The sequence below is a fragment of the Etheostoma cragini genome, chromosome 24 (genome assembly GCF_013103735.1).
Source record: "Etheostoma cragini isolate CJK2018 chromosome 24, CSU_Ecrag_1.0, whole genome shotgun sequence".
NCBI lineage: Eukaryota > Metazoa > Chordata > Actinopteri > Perciformes > Percidae > Etheostoma > Etheostoma cragini.
The window spans coordinates 2591850-2611579 of record NC_048430.1 but is presented as its reverse complement, the minus strand read 5'-3'; the positions used below and the strand labels follow the sequence as shown (position 1 = coordinate 2611579).

Here is a 19730-nt window from a genome sequence, read left to right as displayed (position 1 = left end):
CTATTCCTATTTTATCAAGAATTACTATCAAATCACAGAGCTCTTCCCAGGAATATAAAAATCATAGTTAGGAGAGTGTTACCATTCAATCGGCAAACAAATTAACGCGGTAACACACAATGTGGACCCTTCTTCTGTATGTGTCAGAATATGTACTGCTCTGTAATTAGCATCTGCATTGCATTTGCAATTATTGTCTAAAAAGGGCTTGTTTTTGAAGGTCTGAGAGTCATATTCAATATTACAGCAACAGCTACAAAAATGTCAATAATTGAAGGTTTTAACACGTTACTTTAGTTTAAAATCCACTTCATGAACCTGGAATAAAAGCTGAAGCCTTATCTTGAACTGAAGAATAGCAATCTTCTTGCTGGAGACATTTCAAGCAGTCCTCTGCATCACACACCCAGGCATAAGAAATGTAAGATCAATGTGCTGCCGTTGTTGCCAGAAGCATAAATGAAAAGGGTCAAAGTTTGACCAATGAAGATTAAATCATCTTTTAAAAGTGATAGCACCTAAACTGCGAGCAGCTCAGAGCTTCACTGTGAACACATCTAAAGGAAATCATGCTGTGTAAATAACTGTCAAACCAAACGTTAATGCTTCTTTACTTGTCTGCACAATGCACTCAATGCTTGAAACTCCACACACACAATGCATGTTAAACACACCGTCACGCCTAGTATCCTCATGCTGCACAGCTCGGTTTACCCGTCACGACAGTCTCCTGCTGGCACGTCACAATCTGCGAAGTTCTCTGCTCCGTGACACTGAAGCCCAGATTCTGGAAAACTCCTTGGCTCTCGGCCCACGACTGCTGGAAGTTTCTCAGCAGTTCCTCGGCGGAGGCCTCGGCGGGCACGCCAACTGTTGGAACGTTGCCTCTCACCACGTCAGCGTAGGACGGAGGGTTACCGCGGGTCAGGGAGTTCTCCGAATGCATCTGACTCGTCGTCTCACTTATCAGGTTTCCAAAGTTGTCGACGCTGCAGAATTGCTCGGTGACTGCTGTCGTTCCAGAGTGACCCCCCGATACGGAACAAGCTGATTCAGATTCTCTTCTTTCTATCTGCTCTCTCAACTCTCGGGCAGCCTGTGAACTATGCTCTCCGGTCTCAAACACATCCTTTATTGCTTTGACGTTGAATGAATGGATTTCAGTGTCAGTTCTTGGCGGGTCAGCCTCCGCATCCTCTGTATCACTCCCCAGCCTCTCGGTGATGGCAATAGGCTCCTTTCTGGCGTAGACTTTGGGTTGTGGAGATTCAAACTTGTTCACCAGCTTGGACAGATCCACTCTGGGGAGATCCTCTTTCAGAAGGTCTACAGTCACAGCCGGGGCACCTTCCTCGGCGTCGGGTCCCAAACGTTCGGGGATATCGATGGGATCTTTCCGCATGTACGTCCTGCTGACCTCCAACTTCTGCGCCTCCTCAAAGAAAGACTTTTTATCCCTCACAGTCATCATGGAGTCCCCCATTTCTGCCATTTCCGCCAACTTTTGCTCATCTCCGTCTATGTGAGTTGCCCGGTCGCTAAACGGGGAGGACTGCTCTCTTTCAGCTGCGAAGCACTCTGATAGCGGAAGTGGAGGCGGAGGGGTAACACCGCGGGGAAGCTTGGAGGTGGTGTCCCGCAGTTTCATCACCTTCTCCGTGCGACTCAGGGTGGGAGATGGTGTGGCCCTGCTGAAGCTACTAGTGGGCGTGTACGTCTTGCGAGGAGGAGGCGGAGGTGTCCCGACTGACTTGTAGGGCGGAGGAGAAGGGGTCACTCTGAGCGGCGAGTCTATCCTCCGTGACTCAATACTTATAAACGTGGGTGACGGAGTGCGGATACTTGCTAACGGGGAGGGCAGTCTCGGATCAGCCGCCTCACTCATCTCCTGATACACTTTTCTCTCTTGCAGTGATCTTTTCTCTTCCACTACTTTCTTTTCACTTTTGGATGAGCCGATACTGATCTTTGATATCTTTGCAGTTGCTCCGATGATAACGCTCTGGTCTGGTTTCGGAGGCACTGGCGGCCCTTCTTTGTCTTTCCCGTTCTTCTCCACAGCGGTTGAGTTTTCCTCCAAAAAAGTGAGCTTGGCTTGAAACATATTTTTCATATACACAATCATTTCTTTCAGCTTTTCCTTACTTTGGTGTTTAGCTATTTCCCTTAAATTGTGTTTCTCGTCTGAGCCCATGGCCCAGTCAGGGAGTTCGCTGATAATCATCCTGACGGTGTTGGACTCTATTTTGCTTGGTGTGCCTTCGAGCTCTTTTATTTGAGCGAGCAGCTTCTGGATCACATTACATTTCTCCAAATTGATGATTTCTTCTGAATGAGCTTCATTTTTAGGGGCTGCTATCACAGTCCCTCGCGCAGACACATCCTTAGGTTCACCTTTTGACTTTACAGCCTTTATCTGTATTTTATTTGTTTCTGCTGCTTGTACCTTGCTTTGTTTTTGCATCTGAACGTCCTCTTGCCTCTGATGGCATTGCTGTACCACACTCTCAGTCACAACCTCCTTGTGTCTCTGAATTTGCTCGGCCTTCATGCTCTGCTGACTGTGGGAGACAGATACATGGCCTTGATAGGTTGCTGCTGATGTAATCTTAGCCACCTTAGGCATTAAAACAGTAACTGATGGTGACTGCTTCACACTCTCATTCCTTTGCACCGGCTTTTCCTTTTCCACGTTAATTTCCACTTCAACTCCCTTTGTTGGTGGGCTCACGTAACTTTTCTTCTCCTTTTCTTTCACTTCTGTTTTCATCTCGGCTCTAGCTGACGTCAGCTGGCTGCTTTTCTGATACACTTTTGTTTCACTTTTCTGTGACACATTGCTTTTCTCTTGCTGTAAATGCATTTCACTTTTCATTTCACTGGCACATTTCTCCTCTGTCTTCTCTGTTGGCATCTTAAAGGTTTTCACCTTGAAATTTGGAGTTACCTTTGGAATTTTAGTTGGTTGAGAGGGAGTTATTTTCCCCTCCTGTGTCAGAGGCACATTGATATTCTTTACATCTTCAGCTTTCAATGTGACCGCAGTCTGCCTTTGAAGATTTACATTTTGCTGGACAGCGCTTTGTGTGGCAGTGACAGACCTGCTGCTGGATTCCTTAATAGACTGCTGCTGCTCGCTGACCGAAGAAGTGATCACGCTCGAGCATGACTGGACCTTAATATTTGAGGCCTCGCGATGACATTGAGCAGCAGAAAAAGTCTGATTCTGGGGTGCTGTTTGACTCTTTTTTACATCAGTTGAGGAAAGGATTTTTTCTGAAGAGTGCTCGCTGGCAACATGCTTTTTATCCACGGATATATTTGTAACTCCAGATGCTGATTTCTTATTTACCACTGACATCACGGGCTTGCTCAAAGGGATCTGGGAAGGGGTTTTCTTGGCAGGTGATATTGTTTCTTTGGAAACGCTCTTGGCTTCTTCGCTCTTTGCTTTTGTCGCTTCCATGGTCACTTGTGTCTCTGTGTTCTGTGCTGCAGAAGGCTCTGGACTGGCAACAGTGGCTGATATATCAATTGGAGGAGAAGTGGGAGTTGTGACATTACTCCTCGCTATTTCTTCTTTCTCCGTTTGTTGCCGATACCTTTCCTCTGCAAGCATGAGCGGGGTTTTAAATTTGCGAGCGTAAGGCCTAGGCTTCGAGGTTGGAGCAGGTTCAGGAGGTGGAGGCAGTTTAATAGGAGGGACTAACACTTTTTTAGGTGGCTGTGGGCTCTCTTTTGGCTTCACAGCCGGGATGCTTGGGATTTTTGTTGTCGACACTGTTGTTAATTCAGACTGCATCTGCTTGCTTGTTTCGATCAGCTGGCTTGTTTCCTTTTTCACTTCTTGAACTTGAGCTGCTTTTCCCCGCTCTGTTGACGCCGTTTCTGCTTGATCAGAAGGGAGCTGTGGTGGAGGTGGAGGTGGTGGAGGAGTTGGCTGCTTTTTCTGCCATTTGGGTTTAATGTGCACGGGCTGCTTCTGTGTTTCTGGCTCTTTGAATAAAGGCTTGCCAATGGGTTTGCCCAGCTTTGTAGCTGGAGGCTGAGGCATGGCGTTAAGCTCTTTCTGCGAGGGAGGTGGAGGGAGAAAATCTTGTCCACCCACAGAGGGCGGAGGCGGAGGAGTTGGAGGAGGAGGGAAAAAGTCAGGGTCAGACCTGCATTCCATGGGAGGCGGAGGGGGTGGAGGTGGGAGGTCGCTGTCCTGCCTCATGATAGACGGGGGCGACGCTGGGCTCCCCAGCACTGGTGAGGGCGGTGGAGGGAGGGAGAGCTCAGACTCTGAGGGTGGAGGAGGTGAAGAAGGAGGAGGAGGGAAGTGAATCTCCGGCTTCCCCTTTTTGATTACCCCTTTTCCTCTCACGTCAAGGCTCCGGTAATCACTCTTCATATTTTTGATGTTGTGCTTTTGTGTGATAGCCTTGCTCTCCATTTGCTTTTGAGACATTTGGTCGGAAACATTTTGCTTGTGTGTGACAGTTTTCTCCATCAATGTAGTCTGCACCTGTTTGATTGTCTTGGTTTCACACATTTGCTTGTTTGAAACATTGGTCTGTGATGAATGCACCTCTTTCATCACACTCACATCCGATGCTTTTGTCTCCGTTTGATCATTATTAGTCATCTGTTTATTCTTTATCATAATAGGCTTAGGAGCGTGTGTTTTCTGCGGGGGTGGCACTTTCTGTTTCTGTTCTTTCATGCTCTTGTGTTGAGAGGCCCCAGCAGTACTGTCTGTTTTGGCTACATTAACAGAGTGGTCCTCTTGGGTTATTACCTGTGTTTTCACCGATTTGCTTTCGTGGTGCCTCTGTGTGTGTTTCTGTGACTCACCGCTCTGAGCGAGGTTTTTCACAGCGGGGGCTGGATTGACTGCTACACTCTCACTCTTGGCTTCGTGTAAGCATTCATGCTCCGCTTGCTTTACAGTTAATGGATTTTTCACAGGCACTTTTGCTTTCTTGGGGAGATGCATGCGTTTCACATTTGAATATTGTTTCCTATGCATTAGGTTCTTTATTGCCCCTCTAACGTCCCCTTTTACTACCTCCTCTTTTTCCACTTGCATTGTCTCCTGTCCTTCATAAAGACATTTTATAGATGTTTTCACATCTCCTTCCATGCTCCCCCTGCGCTGCATGTTGGGAGAAGTTGTGGGCTCTAACAAGAGCTGAATAGTGGCTTTGACATCCCCTTGTTCACTCACTTGATGCTGGTAAACCTTCTTTGCACTTGTTGCCTCATGTAAGCTTTGCATGGCAATGTGGATGTCTCCTTTGAGAATCTTCTCTTTTTCAATCTCTTTCACCGCTTGCTTTGCCTCCTCCAGAGACTTCAGGGTCCCTTTGATATCACCTGGCACTAGATCTTCAACAGTCGCTTCCGTATTGGTGGTTGCAGATTTCCCCAGTGACTCGAGAGCCCCTCTGATGTCTCCCCTGACAATTTCAGGCTTTTCCATTTCTTTGGCTTGATGCTGGGCCTCCTCCAGAGATCTCAAAGTAGTTGGGATGTCCCCCTTGACCACCTCCTCTTTCTCTATTACCACTTTCTGATTGATCGCTTGGGCCAGTGAATCCAGGGCTGCACTCAGGTCACCTTTAACAATATCCCTTTTCTCTAGGTTTCTGTAGGCAACGGCAGGCTCTGTCATAAAAACTTTAACATTGCTGTGTACGTCGCCAGGAACTATGTCATCCTTTGCCACCGTGCGACCAATCTGCTGCTGATTCTTCTGCAGCAAGATTTTGGTCACCTCGACGTCACCACCTATGATGTTCTCCTTTTCCGTCTTTCCCTGAGCATCATCAGGTCCGTACTGAAGCTGCTTCAGGTAATCCAAGGCTCCTGACTCGATGCATGTAGAGTAAAAGCTGACGTTACCCCTCTCAGTGTCTCCAACCATTATCCTTTTCGAGTCTTCGCCTCCCGAGTTGGAGAGCAGACGATGAAGTGTTCTGCTCACATTTCCTTGAATGATATCCTCTTTCTCCATGCTAGCCGTCTCCGCTTTATTCAAGAGGGAATAGATAGTCATCCTCACGTCTCCTTTCTCATCCTCTTGAATCAGTATGCCACGCTTGGAGGAGCCTTCGCTCTTGAGCAGATTGTTTACGGCCTCTTGAATGTCACCGCGGACAATTTCCTCTTTCGCCACATTGATTTCCCTTTCCTGGTTGAATAACTGCTTCACTGTGGTGTCGATGTTCCCCCGCTCCTCGCTGTCAATTGTTATCCCCCTTTCTGTGACCTCCCTGTGGTTGAGGAGGTTCATCATTATGTTGCTCAGATCCCCTCGGATAATTTCTTCTTTTTGGATTTGTGGAGCCTCCTGGTTCATGAGTTTGAACTTGGCCATGCGGACATCGCCGACCTCATCTGCCTCAATAAGAACACCTTGGGAGTCCACCATTTTCTGAGAGTAAAGCTCCTCAAGTGTCTCTTTGATGCTTTTACCAATTATTTCTGTCTTTTCCTTGCTGCTTTGGTTGAATTCATGAAATGGAGTGGATTCAAATAGCCATGTTGTCGTCTTCACATCGGCCTGTGGGATTTCCTCCTTTGTAGAAACCAGCTCTGTGCCGTCAGTCTCTCTGATGCTATCAAGAGGCTGCTTCTCAAAGAGCCACACGGACTGTTTGACATCTCCTTTCATCACTTCCTCTTTTGTCACTCTCTCCATGCCATCATACTCTGCGCCATCACCGTGGATCTCGTCCATTGTGCGCGTTTCAAACATCCATGTGGCAGATCTGACGTCGCCCTTTTGGATTTCGCTCACGCTAACGGTTCTGATGTACTTTTGCGACATCTCATCAGTCTCAAATCGCTGCTTGTTTGTCTTCACATCACCGCCTTGGATATCTGCAACTGTTTTAGACCTGACTTTTATTTCCTCTGTAATTTCATCCAGAGGTTGCGTTTCAAACCTCCACCTTGCAGAGCTGACGTCTCCTTTGTTAATGCCTTCTTCAGTCACAGCTTTTATAACATAGACCTCCTCCGAATGTCTAATTGAATCCAGAGGCTTTGTCTCAAACTGCCACCGAGCCCCCACCACATCCCCTCTAATGATTTCTTCCTTGGTAACTGTAGTTACTTCATGATAATGGCCCTCTTTGTCGCGGATGGCGTACAGCGGCTGAGTTTCAAACATCATGGTATAATTTTTCACATCCCCTCTTTCTACTTCATCTCTAAAGATACTAGTGAGTTTAGATGTGTCATTCTGAGTGGACTCCTCTTTGATTTGATCCAGAGAGAATGTCTCAAAAATGAAGCGGCCTTTGTCAACGTCACCCCCCTGTACGTCAGTCACAGTGCGACTTTCCCTCGCCTCTGTAGAATCATCACAGATGGCATCAATAGGCTGATGCTCAAACTTCCAGGTACAGTTGACCACGTTTCCCCTCTGGATGTCCTCGGCCTGCTTTCTCTTCAACCTCTGCATTGTTTCCTCAGAGGTGGAGCTCATGATGTCAGAGGAGCGATTCTCAAAGATGCACTTCATCCTGGAAACATCGCCCGACTGGATGTCAATTTCCGTCACCCTCCTGAAGGAGGGGTTGTCCTCGCCTGTGATATTTTCCAGGTTTTCGGTTTCAAAGAGGAAGCGGGCCAGTCGTACATCTTTTCCTTGGACATCCTCTTGATTTACAGTGCAGGTTTTCAGAATGGTCTCAGACTCTGTGTGGTCGTGTATGTTGTCAAGTGTCTGGGTCTCAAAGAGCCAAGTGCACGTTTTGACATCACCTTTTTGAACTTTCTCAATATCAACCTCACTCTTTTCCACTTTTTCATACAGAACATCCATCGGTTGGGTCTCAAATAGCCACCTGCAAGTCTTGACGTCCCCTTTCTCAATTTCCAAATCTTCCTTAGTTTTGTGTTCTTCATCCTCCAAATGACTGGAACACTTTATGGCATCAAGCGGTTGAGTTTCAAACAACCACTTGGCTGTTTTGACGTCCCCTGACTCGACCTCCTGCTTGGATATACCTTTTATGATCTGAAACTTATTGACGCTTTCATCAAACTCGTCAATAGGACGGGTTTCAAACATCCATCTGCAGCTGCGCACATCACCCTTCACAATCTCCTCACGCCTCACGGTCCTCACCTCGTGGTAATGGCCAGAGCTGTCCTGCATGGCGTACATAGGGGTAGATTCAAAAAGAACTCTGTTGGATTTGACGGATCCACTTGTGACACCTTCAACCTGAATTCGCTGTGTTCCTTCACACTTACTTAAATCCATGCTCTCAAACCTTTCTTTATAGTTTGTCACATCTCCTTTGTCAAGAGCTTCAATGTTAACAGTTCTTGTAATCTCCTTTTTCTCCTCCCTTATATTCTCCAACGGCTGGCTCTCAAAGACCCATTTTTGATGCCTCACATCACCCTTTTCTTCTTCAGATGCAACCGTTTTCTTAAGTTTTCCCACTTCAAGCAGTTCTTTCAGATTTTCCATGGGTGCTGTTTCAAACAGATGCCTGGCCGATTGAACGTCGCCTCCTACAATCTCCTCTGAAAGTAAAGGTCTAGCATTGGCATCGTCTTTCAGAGTATCCATAGCCTGAGTCTCGAAAACCAGACAGTGCCTTCTTACATCAGCACCAATTATGTCTTCTTTTTGCTTCCTAGAACTCTCCCATTCTTCATCCTTAATGGTGTCAAGGGTCTTTGTCTCAAAAAGCCATCTACCTTTGTTCACGCCGCCTTGAATGTTGTCCTCCATGGATATACCACATATCAGCTTCACCATCGCAGGGTCTTTGTTAATAATATCCAGAGGCTGGGTTTCAAACATCCAGCGCGATGTCTTGACGTCTCCCTTCTCCGTCTCCTCCCTGCGGATGGTGGTGATCTCTAGCATCTCTCCCGAATCCCCCCTGATGACACACATGGGCTGAGTCTCAAACATGCGAGTGGTTGTCTTCACATCCCCTTTGATCTCTTCCAGCTCAGACTTCAGGTTCAGGAAGTGGCTCTCCTCAATGGTTTCGGTTTTACCTAGGGAATCCAAATGCTGGGTCTCAAAGAGATATCTAGCGGTTTTCACATCTCCACCGGTGATGCTTTCAGTGGCAACAACATGCATCTCCTGCTCGTCTTCCTGGTAGATCTTATTCAGATAATCGAGTGGCTGCGTCTCAAAAAGCCATGTAGCTGTGCGGACATCTCCTCTCGCAAGCTCAGCCGACTTTTGGGACTCCTCAGTTGAATTTGAAGCCTCTGTCCCTAGAGCATCCATGGGCCGAGTCTCAAACATCCAGGCTGTGTGTCGGACATCTTTACCAGCAATGATTTCCTGCTGCGCAATATTCTTCACCTCGTCCTCCTCTAGGGTGTCATCTTTGATCGTATCTAGCGGCTTGTTCTCGAACATCCAGCGCATGGACTGCACTTCGCCTCTAAGGATCTCCTCCCATTCCAGATCATCCCTGTCGGGGCTTGAACACTTACTGGAGCCGTTGCCATCATTTTCAAACATGTAGCATGCCTGATGGACGTCTCCCACCATTTCCTCACTTTCCAAAGCCTCCTTTTCTGCTTCAGTGAGAGCACTCAAAAACTCCTCTTCGAGGTTCTTGCGTACCTCTGGATGAATGTGCTTGGAGATGCGCTTGAGTTCAGCCAAGCTTTTGTGTTTAAAGTACTGCTCCTTGGTAACAGTGTGCTTATGTTTGGAGGCTGGCTCCTGATGCTGGGATGAGACGGACTCAAGCGTTTCCTGTAACAGGTTTGCAGGCGGGGGAGGGAAGCGCTCCGTCATCTCATGAGCTACTGACGAGGCAGACGCTGTTGACGAGGCAGCGGCAGTCTTTACGGTGGAGGAGGTGTCATAGCTTGTCATGGTTGAAGCTTTGGAGGACTGACTAACTGGTGCCCATTGAAATTGGTTGACATCCACATCAACCTATGGTTCATATGTGGTTTTGGTTAAGGAGAGAGGGACATTGAGGATTGTTAAGCAATTTGAAGATTGTTTTGCTTCATGAAAAGCACAAAAATCGACAGCGTGGAACTTTAGGTACAGAGTTATTCTGGAAAAGGAAGTGTCAACTTTTATCCTAAAATTACATTCGTTATACATGTTATTTCCAGGACTTGTACGGCTGAGTCATATTTATTTTCCAAATTGAGAAGCAACAAAAAACAAAACTAATTTGGATATAAATCAACAAAACAGACACGTCTCCAGTCTGTCAAACCCAGACATTTTCAGTGATGTTCCTTGTTACTGAATTGATTGAAATATTCACTGACGATCACTTTAACTGCAGACAGTAACATGAGTTCCTGTTTGAATCTGGGTTTCCCTTTTGACACAGCATACAAAAAAGCTTCAGACGTTGGCTGTGTAATGACACATGGTCTTTGAACCCATCCAATTTATTCTCAATCATCTCATAGCATGAGCAATTTTCGTTTGATGATTTCATTATATGGCCTTGTCTTCATACTGATACCTACTGAAAATCCAAACTATCACATATTTGGATAAACAGACAGCATCGTTACCTTAATTTCCTTGGCTGGTGCGGCTTCCTCAATCGTTTTTTCATACTGCTGCTTCAAAGCCTGAGTTGAAACCTTTGGTAGGTCCTCTCCTCCAACGAGCATAACTGAATTAGACACAAGAAGAAGGCTGCCTCATTAAGTCATTCGCGGTGAGGAAGCTCAGGGGGATCGGACAGAGAAATAAATCATTTCATTAAAAACCTGAGTAGTTTTCATTTTCTGAAACCAGGCAGCGGTGATTGCCCAATTTCCACTTTCCAATATTTCGCCTTCCTTACTTTGCCTTGATTAGAATTGCTGCTATGCACTGAAAAGAAAATCATCTGCACTCCAACTCATTTCCATAGCTCATCCCTTATTCAGCTGTAGTGGGAACAATCATTAATATACAGGACACACGCAGTGGTGTGATAAAAACGTGCAAATTAGAATATAAAAGCAATGAGCGGAATAACCTGTTTCGGCGTAATGGTCCCCGTAACTGGCAGCCACATTGTTCTGGTGGAATCTTTGATCATGGATCACCTGTGAAAAGGTAAATCATTAGTAAACTGGCAAGTGCACTGCAGCCTCCAACTGTTTTCAATCAGTGAGAATTTAAAGGCCTAGCATGAGGCCATTTGTCTATATATAAGAGTTCAGAAATAACCAAAGAACTGGGGTTATTAACAGCCTGTCGGTGGAGACATGCTACAATACAGCTGTTGAAAAAATGGCGAGTTTCACAGCCAGTACCTCTTGTTGGTTGTGAAAGAGGGTTGTGGTAGGAAGGACCTCTCTGGCACTGCTTCTCACTGTCACCTCTGAGGAGCTTGACATCTCCTGTCAAACACAGAGAAATGGGTATGTGGAATCCCTATTAAATGCACAAATGGGCGCACACACAAACACAGACACACACCGCTACGGTTTTGTCACAGAACGAGCTGTAAGAAAACAGCAGGTGAATAAGTCATTTTTATATTGTGAAAAAGCATCCTAATTCCGTTTGTGGCTTGCAGCAAATGTTTTTTCTGTTACAGAGCTGCTTTCTAGGGAACTACTGAGTATAGGAGGATCTCAGTGTTTAAGAGGAAAATCTGCCATTTTCCTCCAGTGAGATTCGTGCAATTTGAACCAGATGAAAGAGAAATATACTATTTCAGCTTGTATCCACTGCTGTTAACATGAAAAATTGATTTAAGAAGTGCTCTTCACTTCTCAAATCACTTATGTCAGAATAATAATATATCTTGCTGATGTACAACAAGTTCTTAACCAGAGCAAGGATATTACACCTGCAAAGAAAAACCCGAGCTGAAAGTGATTTGCTGTTTCCACTCAGACGCAATAACTCGATCAAACAGACACTTCCCCACACGGACCCCTCTGTAAAATTTTGCAGTCAGCAAGGTCCTTGAGCGCTCGATGAATCCCCTCTGCTTCCCGCCTGAATGAGCAGATGGGGAGAATGCATGGAGGGGTGGAGTTGACCTTACATCACTGAGATCCGGCCCCGCGCCAGGCAGCTAACGTGTTCTGACATTTTCCTCACGCACTCGATGACAGTACCACATAGTCGAGCAAAGTTCAAGGTGCCCTTCTTTGATTTGACCTACAGTACATGAACGCCTCACAGCCCAAAGCATCCCTATTTCTTCCAATGTAGAGCTACAGTAGAATGTAAATCTTTCTTACTTCTGAACTGGTGAACAGACACAACAGCTCAGCAGGGGTGGACCAAGTATTGACATCCTTTAAACGTACTAATACCACAGTGTAAAAATACTCTGTTACAAGTAAAAACCCTGAATTGAAAATGTTTTTAAGTAAAAGTATGTGAGTATCATCAGGAAAATGTACTGAAAAAATGTTTTAGAAACAGGAAACAAACAAAACAGGGTTGTCAATCAATTAAAACAAGTTTTTAATGGTCTAATCATTTCAGCTGTACTTGTAGGCCGCTATGTTGTTGGGTAGTTTAATGTATAATGCAATGTTGTGTTTTATAAATTACATGTGTTTTGTGTGCAAAAATCTTAGCTTGAAAAGTAACGAGTAACTAAAGCTGTCAGGTTAATGTAGTGATGTAGTGGAGTAAATAGTATACAATTTCCCTCTGAGACGTAGCAGAGAAAAGTAGAAAGTAGCATAAAAAGAACAGACTCAAGTAAAGTACAAGTACCTCAAATGTGTACTTAAGTAGTAAATGTACTTAGTTACACTCAGCCACTGCAGCTCTGTCTTCTAAATTGCGTTGACTTTAAATAGGAAGGAAAAAAATCCCTATCTTTAATAATTAATTATCCATGGAGAAGTTGCATATTCAATAATGGTATTATCACATCACTTCACACTACTGCAGATGATTTTCTAAAAGAGCCTGTTCAGCAGGGAACACGCTTCCATCCTCACCTGGACAGTTCTCTGCTCAAAGTGAAACTGGGCGACGCTGGACTGAGAGGACGAAGAGGCAAACTCCTGCTTCTCAAACTGTTTCTTCACACTGGCCAGGCCGCCAGGCAGCGAACAAGCCTCCGCCTCCTCCATCACCTATCAGCAGAAAACAGATAACGTGAAATCCACCTGGAAACCCATGTGGATACCAGAGAGATCATAGATTACATACACTGTAATACTACATCAGAGGAGTTTTAGAGATTGGATTGGAACCCATCTCTGCTTTCATTGATTGTGAATATGTTATACATTCACTTATTCTAATGTTACGGTGATTATGTTAATGGCTTTTAGGAGCAGTGTTGGCGTTCTTTTAAACGTGACATGAATGCTAAACAGTGGAGTGAGATGGTTCCCTTACACTCCTCTAGGAGGTGTAAAAGGCAAGAGGCAACAATTGACTGTAATGTACCTTTGATAATACTAAGAGATAGAAGAAAATGCAAACAAAAAGAAATATTAGTGATACTTCCGGCGACTGAGGAGGATAGAAAACCCACATAATTATACTTTTTGTGTTTATTTCTGGCACCAATTTAATAAATAGCTAAAATAGCAGGCGTGTAAATTTAATGGATTTACTTTTTCCATATCTATCCTGCAACAGAGCATGAAACATCAACGGAAAATTCAGTCTTTCAGATAAGTCTTAGTAACTCACTTGAATGGAAGAGAAAAAAATAATTTTCAATACGTTTTATTGAGCTACTGAAGGAATGAATCCTTTAAACTAGAGTAGTACAACAGAAGTACAGAAGTCTGGTTTCTTGGCAAAGAAGAAGACTGTCTAAATCTAATCAGTATGGAGGATGCAGACCTCACACTACGAGATCTGGGCAAGAATGCTCACTGACTGTTTGATACAATAATCTCCTTTTGGGATTGTCAATTACTTTCCTAATAAAACATTTATGTGCGGGCGTCTACATATATAGGTTTGGGAAACTGCAATATAAGAAGAAGCTTACTGCTGTGTGTGTGTGTGTGCGTATCTGCTGGTGTGTGTGTGTGTATGTGTGTATGTGTGTGTGTGTGCTTGTGTGTGTTGAAAACAATCCCCCATAACCTTTGCTTTTTTTGTAATGCAGATGAGGGGGGCAATGCAATTTGTGAGTTATTGCAAAGGAGTTCAGATCAGTGACATTTTATGACAGGGCACCATGTTATCAATATTTAACCACTTCTGGGTGCAATTGCAATATTGACATACCATGAAATAAACCTCTCTCATTTGACATCATACATATAGAACGACATAATGTCCACTGAGCATGCATTCAGACAGGTTCAAAGAGCAGGGATTCTCACCTGTATTTACAGTTGCAATTTAGTAGTATAAATGTATGTCAAAGTGTTAGTAGGAGACAGGGCTGCTGGGTGATAGACAGACTGACAGCTGCAAAGATTTAAAGGAAAAACAAGATTCCTATACAAAGTGAATGGAGAAGATGTATTGAAGTCTTACAATGGTTGTTTTTTTTACACTTGTGTGGTGTCATATAATTTTGTTACACAGCCAATGTTCCCGGGTCTGGTGGACCCACCACATTATTATTACATTGTTAGGCTTTTAAATCAAATCAGTCATGACAATGTATGTAAAAAAATGCTTAATAGATGTTTACTTTAGCTCAATTACCAATAATATTCTACATCATTTATGGTTCACATTTGACATTTACCCCTGTGAGATTATTATTAGGATCATATGATAATTTTTTGTGAGAAAACAGGGAACTTCATTTGAGAAAAAAAAAGAAAAAAAAAAGAAACAGGATTTTTGATTTTCATTGGTGCTTATTTCTTAGAACTTAATCAGAAAAGGTGAAAGTGCTTGAAATATTGCAACTTTGTGTGAGAACAGCATTGCAAAAATAGTTTGAAAGCACCTCCATTTAAATGCACTCTGGTCCAGTTCATATGTAACGGCAATGTGTAAAAATAAGTTATTTTTAAGTTTTTCACAGAAAACAAGCCAAGGCCAATGACTTTGAGTTAGATGAAATAATAGTATAATTAGTCTTTTAGCAAACATTGACAACAGCCGAACACCAGACAAGGGTTAAGCCTGATTGTGTGCATAATATATTATTATGTGTGTAATAAAAAGCAACAAGCCACTCGAGGCGGTGTTTTGCCGTGATGTTATTGCAGCTGGAAATGTGCCCTGTGTTGAGTTAACGACACGTCTCAAGCTTGGCCTTGAGTGGCTTGTTACCACGCAGACCTGCAGCTCCCTGAAAGTCACCACCAAGCTGCGTAGTAGAGGACAACTTTCAGTTATTGCTGTAACTACTCTTAATTAGTTTTTGAATGTTTGTCATTCTTTATCTAAACTTTTTAAATTTAGTTTCAGTTCTATTTGAGTCCTTTTACGCCGATTCTATTTTTTTAATTACTTTAAAACACAGCTTGCAGGTTGTGTGTCTTGTCATGTACAAAGACTCCAGAAGGTGGCAGGTTGCCCTGTGGTAACACGCCGCAGCATGGCCTCATGATTGACATGCTGGCCATAGGTTGTTCATCACATTATGGACCAACAGATTCAAGAGCTGGATGTGAGGCTTGGGGATCCAAGTCTCACATCCAACACAGGAGTTACTACAAAAACAAGACACAGGAGTTACTACAAAAACAAGACACAGGAGTTACTACAAAAACAAGACACAGGAGTTACTACAAAAACAAGACACAGGAGTTACTACAAAAACAAGACACAGTAGTTACTACAAAAACAAGACACAGTAGTTACTACAAAAACAAGACACAGAGGTGTTACAGTGTCAAGCTTTTGGTTGTACTTTAAAACTATCATCAGGAGCAGGTACAGGTATCAGGAAACATTTTTTTTTTTTCAATCTGACAGACGTACTAAAACTAAAGTTCTTTTGATCCAGTGTTTGACACAACAAGCTCAAGTAGCCGATGATTTCAAACGTCCGTTTCCTCTGTCACATGGGTGAGTCAGCATTGAGAAATGAGGTGCATCAGATATTTTTATACTTTGTCATTGTTTTCTAGGATTAGGGAGGCACCAAAATCCTGGTTGCAGCTGTCGCCATGGTGCTGCTGCACGTCCTGCGATGCTCTGTTACACCCAGATACGATCGGGGGTGCCATGCTACGTCCTGCTATGTCCTGCTGTGCCCTGTAATGCCCTGCAGTGCTCTTTTTTATTGCGACTGTTATTACCACCATTCATCACACCCCCAACCGGCCCCATCAGACACCGCCTGCCTACCAGGTCTGTCCCTGCTTTCTTCCTAATAGGAAGTTTTCCCTCCCTGCTGTTGCACTAAATGCTTACTCTTGGGGGAATAACTGGAATTCTTGGGTCTTTGTAAATTACAGACTGTGGTCTAGACCTACTCTATCTGTAAAGTGTCTTGAGATAAGTCATTATGATACTACAAATGAAATTAAACTGAATTAATTCCTCATCCCTCCAAACATGAATGCCTCACAATACATATTCAGTTTAATCTGCACAAAAAACCTCGGTGTGGTCTTTAATTAGATAAGGAACACAGTGTTGTGTCCTGTAGCTGCAGTGCACCGGAGAGAACACACATGCTTGGTTCTAGATACTGAGCTGGCTTACTGCAGTGGCCTTGGCTTACTAACTGCTCAAACTGTTGAATTATTGGGTTCATTTAGTGCATTCACTCTTGAAGGTACTAAGACTTTTTTGTTCTTGGTCGTGACGAATAACTTAGGGATATTCAGACACGTTTTTGATAAAAAAAAACATTAATTAAAATAAAAGCTGTGTGATTTTTTCTGAATTTGCTGCAAAACATGATTTTTTTCTCTATTTACAGATAAAGTTAAAATGACACGTGCATGTGTGTGTGTGTGTGTGTGTGTGTGGGTGTAGCTAGTCCTCTCTGTATGTTGCCAGTGCATACATACACTCCACTACAAGCTAATAACTTCCTGCAAAATGGAGTTAAAGTATTTAAAGTATAAGTACTGGTTCTGCAGAAGAAAATGCCCCCGTGGGTAATATAATTATCATATATTACACTATTAAATTATTGATATCAATGCATGAGGCATAAACCATTGGCAGTTTATTCCAACCTAGGGGATGGGAAGATTAACAGTAGAAGAAAGAAAAAATAACAATGTTCTGCTACACAAGTATACAAACTATGTATATATATACGTTTTCTGGACTTATCTTAGTGTTTAGTGAAACAATGGATAATTTTACTCCTATGAGCCCAGACCAGGAGCTTAGAGAGAAACGTCTCTTTGGGGAAATGCTATCGACCCAATAGTCAAGTTTCCATCCAAATGTATCAAAGATTTTAATCAAATTTTGGTAAAATTGGTGAATGAATGCAAATGGTTCCATCTACTACCGTCATGCGGTTATTAGGAGTTGGTATGGTATGTTGAGAAAAGCAGAAGGTGGTCAAAAACACGTTATACCACTGCAGAAGAAGAGGATTATCAAGACCTTAGTGGCTGGAAGAAATGGAATTCAACCAGATGAGTTGCTTTTTATGTCAGGGGTCCAATAATACATATACAGTTATTGTAAGCATGAACTTTATACTGTAAGTAATTCTACATTCAAATAATCATACTATATATTCATTTAGAAAAATTGTCTAAAGATGTTGATGAGAAAATGATATATCCTGCTGAATTAGCAGCCCTGTGTGCAATACATGACTCCCCCCGGCTCCCATACACACTCCAGAGGTTCGGTTTTCTGAGATATGTGACACTTTGACAAATATCGCCATCATACCCCCCCTACCAATTTTCTCTTCAACAAAGTAGACTACAGGCAGGACAGGGTTCAGTGACAGCAGAAGTATAGTTTGGGGAGAAAATGTTCATTTACATCTGCAATGCCACACGGTCAACCTAATTATTGAATCCTGTAACAGCACATTATGTAATAACAATTCATTATGTAATAAAATGATAAAACATAGACAATTCATGCATTATGTAATAAAACCTGCATTATGTACTAAATTAATACATAATGTGGTGGTTCTTACAAAATGCAGGGGGTACATGTTTTTTTAGGATGTAATTAATATGACGGACGATGTAATAATAACCTCCCAAAACAAATGTCTTCATTAACTTTTTATAACATTCTCATGTTTATTTTATGAATTCTTGCGTGAATCATGGTGAGTCAGTACTATTTGTTTAGTAGATGAGTATTATCTTTCTTAGGTCAACAAGCACTCACAAAACTTATTAAATATGGCGTTCAGGGTTTTAATTACAAATTGTGGCATCTTATTACATCATCCAGCTGTTATTACATAGTGAAGTATAAATGTATTACATTTTGACGTGTTATTACACAATTTATTGTAACGTGATGCGTTGTTACAGGATCCAAACTATGTCTGTGAGTGTCTGCTGTCTCCCTGGCTGCCTGTATGTCCTCACTGCTGTCTCCCTGGCTGCCTGTATGTCCTCACTGCTGTCTCCCTGGCTGCCTGTATGTCCTCACTGCTGTCTCCCTGGCTGCCTGCATGTCCTCACTGCTGTCTCCCTGGCTGCCTGCATGTCCTCACTGCTGTCTCCCTGGCTGCCTGTATGTCCTCACTGCTGTCTCCCTGGCTGCCTGTATGTCCTCACTGCCGTCTCCCCTTAAACCCATGAGGAAGTATCGTCTTACCGCAGTGGAGGCGGAGGAGCTGCTGGTTTCTTTCTTGGACACGGCAGCCTGATACATCGCCAGCCGCTCTTTCACCGACACCGGCTCGTCCTCCTGGTCCTCGGCGCTGGGGGCCCTGTCCTTGGGACGTCCTGATGTGGCTCTACCTGCGCTGTCTGCAGCTACACAAACACAAAGAAATAACCCTCAACTTACTAAAATATTACATAATCACACTGATGTTCCATGACAAGGAAATAAACATACGTATACACTCAATGTAGTTGCTGACTTGACATTTTCTGCCTTTTTCTGACCATGACTGTTTACAATCCCCCAGTTTAACAAACACATCTTCATAGTTGCTGTAGATGATACTTTATAGATAATACTGTAGAAGTTTCAAGGCAAACAATCAGCAGCAAATGTTGACAAGAAATCGAAGCAGAACACTCATCAATCACAAAGCACTACTGTATGCTACTTCATAATGCTCAGCACATCCCCACGGATAGCCAATTAGAGAAGACAACATATTTTATATTTGACTTTTCTGCATTACAAAGCATCATTAGGCAACCAGAGAAGGCTCCATTAAGGCTGAGCATACACCCACACCGGACCTTTTAACTCTTGGCATGTTCTCTCTCTCTGGGCAGCAACACCGTGGGATGATAAGACCCTAAATAGAAATGATTCTCTCTTATTATGTGCTCACGCTGCAACCTTTAGACATTTTGAAAACCTCCTTCTTTTCCCACCCTTATTATACATTTTCTCCACGTGTGTGTATACTAGTATAACCTTAGATCAAAGATGAGGTCAACAGAAGTTCCACCTCAGAACTGATTGAAAAGTCTTACAACAGCTGCTTCTCAAATGCATATGGATCCATCCTTGCTGCTGTTGGAGAGCTCAGTAAGAGATTCAGTGCTTAGTGGTAAAGTACATGCTGTTCATTCCTGGCTTTGCAAAGCAAGCGATCATAACACTTCTCTTAGCCCACTAATATTATGTCTTTATCCAGTGGTGGAATGTCCCTAACTACATTTACTCAAGTACTGTACTTAAGTACACATTTGAGGTACTTTGAGGTCTTTTCTTTTCATGCCCCTTGCTACCTCTT

At 43.4% G+C, this 19730-nt stretch overlaps 1 protein-coding gene across 4 annotated transcripts in view; it reads right to left on the bottom strand.

Moving 5' to 3' along the window:
* Window positions 1-19730, bottom strand: part of xirp2a (xin actin binding repeat containing 2a) — a 48882-nt gene that overhangs the window by 1439 nt on the left and 27713 nt on the right. For 2 of the 4 annotated variants that reach the window (XM_034864351.1, XM_034864353.1), the window contains 6 exons: window positions 18626-18786; window positions 12922-13059; window positions 11263-11349; window positions 10983-11052; window positions 10528-10631; window positions 715-9922 (listed from right to left, as the gene is read on the bottom strand). In XM_034864351.1, the coding sequence (XP_034720242.1) occupies window positions 715-9922; window positions 10528-10631; window positions 10983-11052; window positions 11263-11349; window positions 12922-13059; window positions 18626-18786 (9768 nt within the window). Of the gene's footprint in view, window positions 1-674; window positions 9923-10527; window positions 10632-10982; window positions 11053-11262; window positions 11350-12921; window positions 13060-18625; window positions 18787-19730 lie in introns of all 4 variants that reach the window. The other 2 variants (XM_034864352.1, XM_034864354.1) reach the window with 2 other exon arrangements.